At 46.5% G+C, this 12,691-nt stretch overlaps 1 protein-coding gene across 1 annotated transcript; it reads right to left on the bottom strand.

The window, feature by feature from the left end:
* Positions 1–4,524: 4,524 nt before the first annotated feature.
* Positions 4,525–12,439, bottom strand: LOC308198876 (uncharacterized protein). Its single transcript, XM_080602065.1, has 4 exons — positions 11,761–12,439; positions 11,080–11,130; positions 10,335–10,999; positions 4,525–9,461 (listed from the first exon to the last, which is right to left on the bottom strand). Exons 1-3 carry the CDS (start codon positions 11,766–11,768, stop codon positions 10,336–10,338), a joined length of 723 nt encoding a protein of 240 aa, XP_080458191.1. The 5' UTR covers positions 11,769–12,439; the 3' UTR covers positions 4,525–9,461; position 10,335.
* Between the last annotated feature and the right edge of the window lie 252 nt (positions 12,440–12,691).

Here is a 12,691-nt window from a genome sequence, read left to right as displayed (position 1 = left end):
CACAAACCACAAAGACACAGGGCAGGCACCAGAGACCCAGTCCCAGCCCCAAACCTGGCCATGCTGCACAGCAGCAGCACTCACCCAAATGTCCCACCATGCTGACACTGTGCGTCGTGTGCCACACAAGGCCAAGATGGGGACCAAGATGCCCTGCACGCCCCTGTGCCCTGCTCTGCCCAGATCCCAGGGTCCAGGCCGGGGCCATCACAGGGAGTCTGGTGGTGGGGCTGGCAACAGGACAACCACCAGGGGAAATACCAAGTCCCCTCAGCCAGGTTTGGGTGCTAGCTGGTGAGCAAGAAGTCAGCGGAAGTAATCATGAGACCCTGAATCTGTCACTTTGGTAGGATGTTATTTATTACCACTGGAATAGCCACTATTTTTGGACATGTTTTTCTTTCTTTAAATGGCTTTGAAGTTAAGCATTGCCTGAAAAATAATTGCACTGCATCCCTTCAGTCTTCTCAGCTTGCAGACCCACATGCCTCCTCAGTGGAGCCAGAGGCCAACCCAGCCACCCAGGACAGGGCAGGAGGGGTGATCCCATGGGAGATCCTTCACCCCAGGCTTCCACGGGGTGGGCCCCCCGCAGGCACCCATGGCACCCAGCTGTAACAACCACAGCAGCATCCACACTCTCCAAATGCATGGGACAGGGGAACACAGCACTGAAATTGCAGCAATCTTGTAGGTGGAGGTGCGGGAAACTCGAAAGGGTCAAGTCTAGGCAACACTTTCCTGTCACAGGGAATCACATGCAGTTTGGAAGAGGAGCGAGAAGGGAGGCCTGTCAACCTTCATTGGCCACAGGTAATGGTACACAGTAATTTCTTCTGATAATGTCACCAGAAGAGGAAATCCTGCAGACTAAACTCATTAAGGTCTGAGGGGAACATCATGAGGGGCTTTCTTTCTGCAGGAAGGAGGACCATAGCCTGAGTTGTCTGAGTGGGGGAGCATCTGTGGTACACAGACTGAAGGCTCTCAGTGGTTCCCTTTTTGATATATTTTAGTTCTTAAAGCTGAACTTCTCACTTTCCAATTGAAACTTATCTGTCCTTCCAAAAAGAAGAAAAAAAAAGTTGGCACGTATACATTTTTAAGAGCCAGTAATTTGGAGGTATTTTAACAACTTTTCTTTGTTGTTGCAGTTGTATCAAGCAGGTCACTAAGTAAGACATTACATTTCCAAAAGCGATCATTCTAGAGGCCATTAAATGTAATGTGGCTATTTCCATTGGCTTTGCATCGAGACCAATAACACCTTGAATATGAGGCTTTGCAGGTACTCTGTGGGCAGTGGTGGCATAGTCTTCAACAGGCCTTCACCGAAGGGTGCATCATTTGCCAAAAATAAGCATTGTTATTCATGCAGGACACCTGAGGTGTGCAGAGATTTAGCACCCATCCCTCCCATCCTTCACGTACCTGCAGGTCTGCCGTATGCCCCTCGTGGAATGGGCAGGAGGTGGCACCATGACATGGGGCTGCCTCTTAGAAGAGCAGTCTGTTCCCCCAGGCACTAGTGGCATTGCCAGCCCTGTCAGCCCTGTGACCACCACTTGCATCAACACTGATAAACTGTCCACAATGTTCATCAGTTTGTCCCACACATATTCTCTGACATTTAGGTTGCTGCAGTTGCTTTTCTGCACATTGGTAACAGATTTGGAGAAAATGTGCAAGCTTCTCCTTTTCTTAGTCCATAGCACGGCAGCAAAGCTTAGCCCACTCAACAGAAAAAGGCCCTTGATTTCAGAAGCAGTGCAGTCTGATTCCTGATATTTTATTCCAACAGTGCAACAGCTAAAATAAAGATAAAGCTAGGATGACTGGCATTTAATCTCCTAATCCTTTCAGAAGAGGTTAACTTGAAAATATAAGATACAATTTTATAAGTGTATGTCTTCACTTTGACAGTGCAGATGGAACTGGCCCACAGCTCTGACCTGGCCTCCCGCTGAGGTGGTGATTTGCTGGGGACGGCATCTTGGCCACAACTCCTCTCCTGCATTAGCAAAGCCATCCCACCCCATCCTCCACAACATAGCTGGATCCCACCCATGTTTAGGGAGAGACTTGTGCATGGGACTTGACGCAGGCAAAACTCAACTAGCTGATTAAAGAAATTGGGCCTTATCTTGAAACAAATAAACAAACAAAAAAAGACTCTATACCAACATCAGTCAGAAATTTTCCGATGGACACATTCACCTCATAACAGATCAGCCTGTCAAAAGCAAAACATCTTGGAGAACAATGTCACTTTTGAGGAATGTCAGTTTTAAAATAAAGATGAAGAGAAAGCATTTCCAGTAAAACAAAGCATTCTATTTCTCTTTCGAACTACTTTTTTTTCACTTTTTGAAACTAATATTGTCCAATAAACTGTAAAATAAAATATCAACATTTCAATACAGAATTTTGATTTTGTTAATAAGACTGTTTGATTTTTTTTTAATTTGAGATCACAGAAAATGTTGAAGAAAAAAAAATCTTTTCCAGAATGAAAGGCTGAAATCATAAACTTCACAACAAAGTTAAAAGTCCTATACCTGCACTGCTGCACTTTATTTATGTGCACTTTAAAACCATATTTATGGATTATACTGTTTCTCTCAACATGTTTAAAATATCCGTGTAACCATTCATTTTCAGACAAACATATGTATTTCATCTGTGTATAAGCATATTTCCATGAGAAACTTAAAATCCACAGAGAGGAGACCAAATCTTGCAGTCATTATTCAGACTAAAGGCGGCGGGCACTTTGACAGAGTATGGAACACGGGATTTGTTACACAAACAGCGCTACAATTTCATTTTTTAAACTCTGAATGTCTATGCTTGTCATCACTAAATACACAAGTAGTTTTTGCATCCAAAAATGTAAATAACACATTATATGAACTAAACCATTTGTCTAAGGTGGCCTTTCTTAGAAATGAAAGATTTGATATTAAGAGGAATATAAACAGTCTGAAAAATCAGTCAATTGAATCTCTGTGACTCCAATCCAGGAGTTGCAGTTGAACTCAAAACTGGTCTGTTCTGTACAGAATAAGTAAAAAAGCCTCAAAATGTCCTAGAGGCTAAACTCTGTCTAGCCAAGTAAAACAGGCACGATTTATCTGCAGAACAGGTTTTTACACACATTGTAAAAACAGCACATATACAGATGTGTACTGTAGCATTATGCACCCCACGTCTCTGTGGCAGGAGCCAGCTCTGGGTTATGCTCTGGCTCACTGCTGCCTCTGGGTCGCTGCTCTGGCACAGGCAGGGAGACTGGGCAGGACCCACGCACAAGCACAGGCCATGTGGTACCCCGCTGGCCCCCGGGGCCCAGTGCTGTCACCCCGCAGAGCCTAGCCAGCGGAGGGGCCAGAGGAGCAGTCGCTCCTGGGAGGCTGGGGCTCGCTGTGAGTGGAGGTGCTGGGCTCGCCGGCCTGTGGGCAGGACAGCGTGGAGCTCCTGGAAATCCGTCTGCAGCGTGCTTTGGGTGTTAGAGCACATTTTCCATTCAAAACCTGGAACTGGATATTGTGCTAAACCTCCCATCACCAAATACCCACATATGAGGCAAGTGACTGAAACAGCAGAAACAACCATTGGAGGTACTGCAAGCTATTTACTCAGGGACCTGTTAGTTTAGATAATGTCCTGTGCCGATGGCAGTGGGCCCAGGCCTGTCCCTGTTGAAGTCAATAGATTCATTGTCTTAACCCTGAGCAGGGTAAGCCTCATGTGAGGCCAGCCTGGGTCTAAATTACATCTTTCAGATGCACATTGCAGATTGTTAAACTCCTACGTGAGGAGCAGAGACATTGCTGCTGGAATCCACGGTTTCGGATTGCAGAGCAGAGAGCTGAATATACAGTCAAAAACTGACATGAAACCTACTTCTAAATGCATGTGTGTTTACGTAATCTATCCCCCCAACTGTTTATTAGCATTGTGAACTGTAAGTATATAACCTTAAAATAACCTCTTCATCCAGTATCCTATTTGCAGAGGAAGATATTACACCCCTTAACTGGATCCATTACTCTCCCAGTGCTTCCCTAAAATAACTGTTTTGATTTGGGAATTTAAATGGAAGGAAGCATATGTATGTAGGCCAGCACATATTTAAAATATAATTTCTGTTCGTTGAGCTGGTCTAATTCTGCTTCCTTCTTCCTTCTTGATCATGGTCTTTAAAGTACTTTGCATCAGATCCATTAGCTTCTGCTTTCACCTGTGTATTGTCACTCTTCTAAAACAATGGAAACAGGGTCATGAACAGACAAATCCTGCACCAGCATGGCCTACCGACTCTCAGTGGAAGAGGACTATGCTTCAGATGATCCCAGAAAAGATGAGAGCTTGCCACTGGACCAAGATGAATGGAGTCTCCTTGCATCCTTATATGTACCTTGCTAAGGAGTACCACAAACCCTAATACACTTTGTGTGAGCATCTGATCTCAGCTTATCTCCAAAATTATTAATTTTCTGTTGCCAGTGTATAGTGGTTATCTGAAAGTGGGACAGAAGGAATTACCTACCACATCTGTAACAAAGTGGGAGATGCTGTGCTCAGTGAAACCATGAAGATATACTTGCAGAGCAGGCTGCCCTACACTGATTAACTATTCTTATTATGCAGTATGTTATTCTTATCTATACAACCGATGTTTACACACAATGGATAAAAACAAGTCCATTTGCCAAGTCAGACCAATGAAAACATACTTTCTTTATTCTAATTGTCATTTCTAGTAAAAATAGCATAATAACTGTAGAATCTCTACAAACACTGAAAGACAGCAGAATTAGAAAGAAGGAATGTTCCTGTTCCACTGTGCAGAACTTCTTTAGTGATTTGATCTGCACAAAAAGCAGGATCCAGGAATATGCATAATGTTATTTCTTAAGAAGGAGAATAAATTTTGTTTCTTTTACATGCCTATTTCTAAATACATTTTTGTACTCAAAAATGTTCTTGTATTTGAGGTCTTAACCATATTATTAGTGACAACAAATCAAGGTTGCTGAATCCCATTCTGATTTATTTTGCTGATGGTGTTAAATAAGAAGTACATAAAACACAACTGAGTCATTTTAAGTCCTATCTTCAAATCCTAATCATGAATTGCTGCATCTAGATAAAATCTAAACAGAACAAAGCTTTTTCTTTGGTATAAACAGGAAGATGTACAGAGCAGAGTCCCCACAAACTCCAGTGGAGGTAAATACCTTCACTGCCTATTAGGATTTCTGGCTAGAAATTTGCTCAGTGATATTGGGACTGTGCATGAATGACTACACGGAATCTACTATTGGGAATAATTAGTGCAAGGAAACTAACTACAATGCATAGTATATTGAAAAACACTAGCCTAAGGATAAGAAAGGTCTGACAGTTGCTCAAACAGAAAGAAAGATGGAAATGCTATGTTTACCTGTGCTGACAGCTCCCTCTTAGTTGGTAGTGACACTTCTGCAGGGCACACTGGATCAATCAGCCCTCACACTCCAAGGCAGCTTGCTTTGTTCGTTTTCAGGCATCTACCTGCACAGAAGCCAAACTGACTTCTCTAGCTAAGGCATTGCACAAGTCCAGATAATGATTAGACTCTTGGCCCAAAGACCCCATTTGAAGAGGATCTCAAAACTCTCACTCATGAGACACTCACAAGGGACAAACATGAGTACTGCTGTGTGCAGACCAGTAGCAGTGTGGCAGGACAGGGCTTGATTTCAGCCCTTCTGATAATAAGTGCAGCACTGCAGCAAGGGCCGTCTATTGCTGAAGATCTGGAGCTCACCAGCATACAGCAGGGCACTCCAGCTGTGCGAGAAGGGCAGGATGGCAGTGCGAGCAGCCATGCAGGAGAGGTACACGCATCCCTGCTGTGTCAGTCATGCCTGAGCTGTAAGTGATGTGACAGTCTAGGACAGCTGAGCCCTGGCATGGTCTCTGCCATCACACATCATATTACATGTACACCACAAGTAAAGGTTGGAGTGTTATTAGCCCTTGTTATGCCTGCCAAATTAGCCCCACTCTGCACACATACAGTAAATATGTGCCTGCTGATCTACACAACTCCGTATACCTTTTTGCCAGTCACAGGTGATTCCTGGCCTAGAAGTCATGACCCTGCCGCAAAGCAGATAAGAATTGTAGCAAGTAGAGTATTTGTTGGATGATCCAGCAGTTCTCCCACCACTAGATGTGGTTCATGGATCTCTCCTCTCATCTCACTTTTTCCTGAGTGATACCCAGACGTCTTCCCCTGCAAGGACAAGCCTTTCACCCTAAGCAAGCGCACATGAGCCCACACAGCAGGGCTGCACTCCTTGAGCCTGACAAGAGCTGGAGCCTGCAGCTGCATGCAGTGCACATGAGAGGAAGGAAATCCAAGAGAGGTGATCTGCCACATGGCCACTGATCTTCAGATGGTCAGATACCTAGATACCTGAGCACCAGAGAGCAAAGGTTGCAATGCTGGAATGCAGCCAAAGTTAACCTCAAAGTCTTCAGACAGCCAACGATAGCTCAGTGTCTGCTCAAGAAGTGCTATCGTGGACCAGACCAGTCACCATCTTGCTGGAGGAATGAGTTGTAACTAGTGCCTCTGCCTGTTCCAGAGGATATATTTGTGGTTAGACAGGCGCTGCACATTCCATTATTTCATGTATCTGCTGCAGCAGTCATTCTAAACCTACTTTCCTTATTTGTTCATTATAGGAAGAAGTCCTTCATTATAGTGACACCTTTTTGGTCTCTGGATGCAAGAGCTGTCTGGACAGATGCCATTCTTCTTGTAATATCTAGTCATGCATATCACAGTTGAAAAGTACTTTCATAGTTTCTAGCTCAGAATAGAATCCACGTGTTCTCCTTTTGTGCCTCAGCAGAGATTTAGCTGTCTGAGATGCTTGCTGTGGGATCTTGCACATCCCATTTAACACCAATGCTGAGACATAAAGCAGTATCATATGCCCTGATCTGTTCCTACATAAGGACTCAGGGCATGATCAGTAGTCTTTATGAAAATTCCCCCTGAACCCTGGCATGAACTGCATATACACCAGATGGGATGCAGCAAAGACAGGATAAATGTAATTTCCATTTCTGAACTATGATTTTTTCTTATCATGATACCCAGACTCCCAAAATAACAATGAAAAGTAGAGATGGAAACATAGCAAAAGTCACTGCAGAGCATAAACAGTAAAATAAGACAGAAAGGGGCTATGTCTCCCCACTCTGCTCACATCCATGTGGGAGGCAAAAGCGAACAGACCGTGACAACAGCAGAGTTGTTGTGACAGGCACAAAACAGGTAGACTTTCAGGGAGTCATTTTTCCACTTAATAAAAATACTTAATTTCAGCCCTGACTCTGCTCCATATACTGGGAGCCTTTTGGTGGTTAGGAGCAGTACAATACAAAGTCCACAGTTCTGTGGTTCTCTGGTACAGTGTGATGAGCACAGGTCCATTACATTCTCCATTTTGTAAGCCTGCTTCTCAATGTCATCAGGGGCCAGTTGCTGACAATCTAAATATTTGGATATGTATAAGACAGCAGAAGAAGAGCAGCAATATTATGGTCTTATAACCCTAACTGCAAGTCAGTACTCCATTCAATTCTTAGGGTTTTTTTTCATCCTATTAGTCCCTCTCTTCATGAAAGTTAGATAAATAATTTTTCTCCTTCTCAAGCATCAACATTCAGATGGTATTAAGGAACAGCAAAACATCAGACAGTGAAGTGCTGCTTTATGTACAGCTTTTTTCCATGTAGCCAGCCAGAGCTGACTCATTTTTGAATGTTTATTTGCAGATATTAAAACAGTTGCCTTTAAAATCTCCTGTGAATCCCTCTGTCACTTTCTTCTCCTTGTAATCCCAAATGAAGCTATGAAAAGAAGGTTATCATTAGATCATCCGTAAAATGTCATCTTCTGTCCAACTTTTATTGTGGGGTACAAGAGATACTAAGAGTATCATAGAGAGAGTACAATGGCTCTTATGCCCTGCAAAACAGACAAGCAGTTTTGCATAGAGCAGTGAGGACAACTCCTGTATGTGCTAACAGTAAATTTAAGGTACATGCATGAAAAGTAAAATGTGCTCTTTATGTTGTTGATCGCTTCTGTTATTTTTCAGAATTTTTTGTTGGTTAGTTAGTTTTACTTATGCTCAGTGAAACACTTCCTTTCTGCTCTTCAAAAGCAGAATAGCTGGGGTCCTGCTGGCCACAACAGGAATAGGAGTGGATACAGATTCCCAACAGTTGTAGCAAAGGTACCATAGAACAATCCTTTTTCCTAGACCTGCAATGTGCTCACAGATCAAAGATTCATTTTAATCCTGACCAGTGTGCTTTAATGCATGAACAGATTAGTTAGCATCAGAAAACTTCTAGGAACAAACAGGCGGCTGAAAGGAGTTATGTTAAACTTATATGTCATTATCCATACCTTGTCCCCTGTCTAGAAGTACCTTTTTTTTTTTCTTTTTTTTTTTTTTCCCAAGCACAACATTTAATAAAAGTAGATGTCTGGGCAGAAATACACTCTGTCACTCTGTCTAGGTATTTCATTCTCCTCTACAGCAACACCACTCTGGCAACAAGTAAAATTTCCCCATTTAGTTATATGATTGCCAGTCAAGAGTTAATGAAGCTACATCAGTGTAAAAATGATAAACATAATGAAGAATAAGATCCCTTATTGCTACTTAAACCACTAAGCTGAACACCTGTACTGTCTCTGCACTTTCAAAAGAAATGAATTTTATTTCAGAGAATTACAGTAGCACTTTGTACATACCAGTCACAAAATTATTAATCTTGTATAAATCTTGATTTTTCTACTTGTAGATACTTGCAAACATTTTGGCAATTGTAACCTGTGGGTAGCAAACTGAGATCTTTTTTCTGGAGGTTCTGTGTGGTTTTCAGATCTGGTACGAATGAATCACCTTTTTTCATGAGCTTCCTTCCCAACTGGTCTACTTAGTAAACAAAATGTCTCTGGATAGGGAGTCCCAAATGTGCTGTTTTTAACAGACGTTTTCATTTTAATACACATATGTTGAACATTGTATCAATGTGCAAAGTAATAAATTAGCTGGGGAAGGCTTTGAAAGATGTATCTTGAAATAGAGTGAATCTGTCCTTTAATTCACATCACAAAGAACAGTCCTTTGTACTGACAGGCTGAAAGAAAGTCCCACCAAAGTGTGCAACGAGACACTGTAATATTCTCTGTGTCACTACCTTAATCCTGCAGCAGCCAAAGTCATTCAAAGTTCTATATAGCAGCCAAAATGTCTATCCATGACTAGTTTGAGAGACTTAAGTATTAGTGTCAGAGGTATTACTCCTCTTTGAATCCTGATTTTCACCAGGCTGAGTACTACTTGAGGCAAAGTCCCATGAATGCCTGCAGCTGAGCTCTGAAAAAAAAAAAAAAAAAAAAAAAAAAAAAAACCGAAATCTGTGAATAATTAGCCACTTAGAAATCTCTGAATAAATTTCAAACAAAAGCAAGTACATTTTAAAGGTTCTGTTTTGGCTCAGTGCATGATACATGGATGAGAAGATGGGACTGAGGATCACACCATGCACCCTGCTTAACTTGGGCTGTGACCTTGGACATTGGAAAGAGGTGGGATTTGATCCCAAGATAGCAAATACGATTCTTCTCTGAAAAGCATTTGCTCTCGTGTGGGGGAGGAAAGTTTTCGTTCGTTAAAACAGGTATCTTCCTTTGCCTGCCCCAGGCTGAGTTGCGCTTGGCATTCAGAGGCATGACTCAAAATGAAGGAGAGGGTCCTGTGAAAGACAAAGGCAGCTGCCTACTCTACAAGTCAGTTCATGCAAGGAGATCCGCTGGCATTTGGTGCTGACCCTATTTGCTATTTGTATTTGCCCGCAGATACTGTGCCAACGCTAAATCCCCCTTCTCTCAGGAAGCCATTACCAGCGAGGCAAACGGAGGAAAGGTGTGCGCCGGACCCTGCCGGCCGGCCCGGGTCGAAATCGGCCGTAGCCCAGGTGGGGCCAGCCGCCCGCCGAGCCGCTCCCGGAGCCGCGGTGCACCCGGAGGCCCGGCCCCGAGCCCGGCGGAGCCCCAGGGAAGTCCCGCACCGCCCCGTACCCCACGTCCGATTGCTCCACCTCGGAGTGAGTAGGAAGGTTCCCTTCAGTAGCCTCATCTCCAAATATTTTTATTTGCCACCTCCGCTGTTTCCCTCCAGCCGGCACTCCTGGCAGCTGCTGTCAATTCGCGCGAAAGCACGGCGGGCAGCGGCGCGGGGAACACGCACCTCACCCCGACGGAAGCCGAGGGCAGCGGCAGCGCGACCGTGCCTGGCGGAGCGCGACCGCCGAGCCCCACGCTCGCGCCCCGGGCGGGCACCGACCCTCATCACGGAAAGCGGAGGCGGGGGCTCCGCGGAGGGACCGGAGCCGTGCGGGGCCGGGGGGTGCAGGGCAGGATGCGTGCAGCCCCGCGCACACGCCGCCCGCGCTCCCGCCGGGGCGGAGCTGCGGCCCTTCGCGAAGCGTGGAGCGCAAGCCGGCTCGGAGCCAGCCGGAGGGTTCGCTGTTCCCACAGCACCCACCTGGGGCCCTGGCGCCCCCCAAAGCCAGGGCCCGGGCGCAGACCGCCCTCCTGGGCTTCGCTGCGGGACCCGCCGGGGCGCCCGGCCCCGGCCGCCCCTCGGTGGCCACGGTAGCGGGGAGCCGAGGCGACGGGCGGCGTCGGGGTGACCCCTGGCCGGCCCCCGCAGCCCTCCTGCTGCCGTTGCCCCTCGGACGTTTCGCAGAAGCTCGGAGCAGGGGTAGCTGCAGCGCGGCCGGTCCCTCGCAGAGGGGCGAGGGGGAAGAAAGGGGCTCTGTCCTCACCGGCGGCGACCGAGGTAGCCGAGAAGCTCCAGCGGGCCCCCTCCGCCCCTCGGCACACGCGTTTCCATTTGACGGCCCAGGTCTCCTGCCGGAGAGCAGTGTTTATTCATTACATAAACAGAAGTGAAAGGAATTAAGCGGGTAGATATGATAGCTCAGGGGTACCTTTCAGGCTCTTCAGCATAGATTTTCCATGCTCGTAGAAAACAGGACATCCTTACAACCGAAAACAGGCAGTAAGTTTTGTAGTTGTGTATTCATAAACAGCCAGCGATGGTTTCCATTTCGGTTCTGCCCTACAGCATGCTAAGGGCAAAGAGCTCTTTTATATAATTTGATCGCTGTTACAATTTCCTCTGTCCCTAGCACTTTCCCTAAACGAATGACAGCATGACAAAATTAGCACAGATGCTTAAAAGGTCAGCTTACAGATAAAGGTTTTCACTGCAATTTCAAGAACGCATAGGTGCAACACCTAATTTGAACATGCATAGGTTTAATCCAGGTAGTCTGTTCATGGTGTGGGAACCAAATGCACAATAGTGAGACCTGAGTAAATGAGGCAAAATTATTGCAGTTACACTCTGGTGTGCTGGAACAACTCCCTACACTTCTGCATTGCAAGGGCCACTTCTCTAAAACGATGCAGGGCTGCATCCCACTACCTCCCTTCTTGCTCTTTGCCTCTCCTGCCTCCATGTTTCTACAGGGGAAAGAAAAGAAAGAAAATGGAAGAAAGGGAGGAAGTGAGGAAGAAAAAGCTTTGCATCAAGTTCTGGACATTGGCACAAGAATCACCAGCTCACACATCTGATTAGGACACAGAGACATTTCCCTCTGACTGACCTGGTCATTCCCAACTAAGCAACACAGAGCTCCACACTGGAACAGTCATGAGCAAAAGCCACGTACATGTCTACGGCTTCAGGAGATACTGGACCCACAAACTGAAGACAAAGAGCCTGGCCCAAGAAAAGTGCATTACACAGATTTAGATTTGGAAAACAAGTTATTGTTAAGAGACTGGGCTGGTTTACCCCTCAGTAAACCAGCCCCAGAAGCAGGAATTCAGGACTAGTCCAAACCCTGCAGCTTTCACCAGTGGCTGGAGCCAGTGGGGATGCAAACTCACAAAGAGCAAGCCTCAGCATGCTGGCTTGATTCCACTGCCTGTCTGCTGCAGCCCTCAGAGGCCCCTACAACCCAGGGGGCTGTGGTCTACAGATGGAAAACCTCTGGATACTGGCAGGTGTGCAAGTATCAAAGTATGAGTAAGAGGATGGCTGAGACAGCAGAGGGGAGCGTGCATAGAAGCAAACTTTGTCCCGCATAGCTGTCAGGCTCTCCTCTCCGATCTGTCTCTCCTGCCAGACAGCTGCTGGTGAAGGAAGTGACCACATGGCCCCGCGGTTGCACAAGGAGCAAACCGCACAGAGCCAGAGCAGCCGGCGCGCGGTCCTTCCTCCTTGCCTCGCCCGAGCCTCCCTCCGGGAGCACGGAAAGACCTGGAGGTCCATAAACGAACGGGGAGGTGAGACTGCGAGATGAGGGCACACAGCCGCCGGGCGGGCTGCGGAAGCTCATTGCCGCTCCAGCGGGGCCCTGCCGGCGCAGGACAGGCTCGGGGCAGGTGGCGGGGAGGCCGCGGCCGGCGGAGTCCCGCCGGGACAGCGCCCGGCCCGCTGGGGGCGGCGAAGCAGCGCGGAGCGGTGCCGCCGTCGGGCTGGGCAGAGGCGGGCCACGGGGAGGGCGGCGCGGCCGCAGCTGCGCTACCGGG

This window comes from Anser brachyrhynchus, assembly GCF_964034855.1.
Source record: "Anser brachyrhynchus genome assembly, chromosome: 8".
Lineage (NCBI taxonomy): Eukaryota > Metazoa > Chordata > Aves > Anseriformes > Anatidae > Anser > Anser brachyrhynchus.
Note: the sequence above shows the minus strand (reverse complement) of the source record. Positions and strands in the feature narration are given on the sequence as shown.

Excerpts from the sequence above, each read along its gene's own strand:
- LOC308198876 (XM_080602065.1), bottom strand. Across the intron at positions 11,000-11,079 it reads TATGCTGAAGAGCCTGAAAG|GAGACCTGGGCCGTCAAATG; the intron begins GTACCCCTGAGC and ends GCTCTCCGGCAG.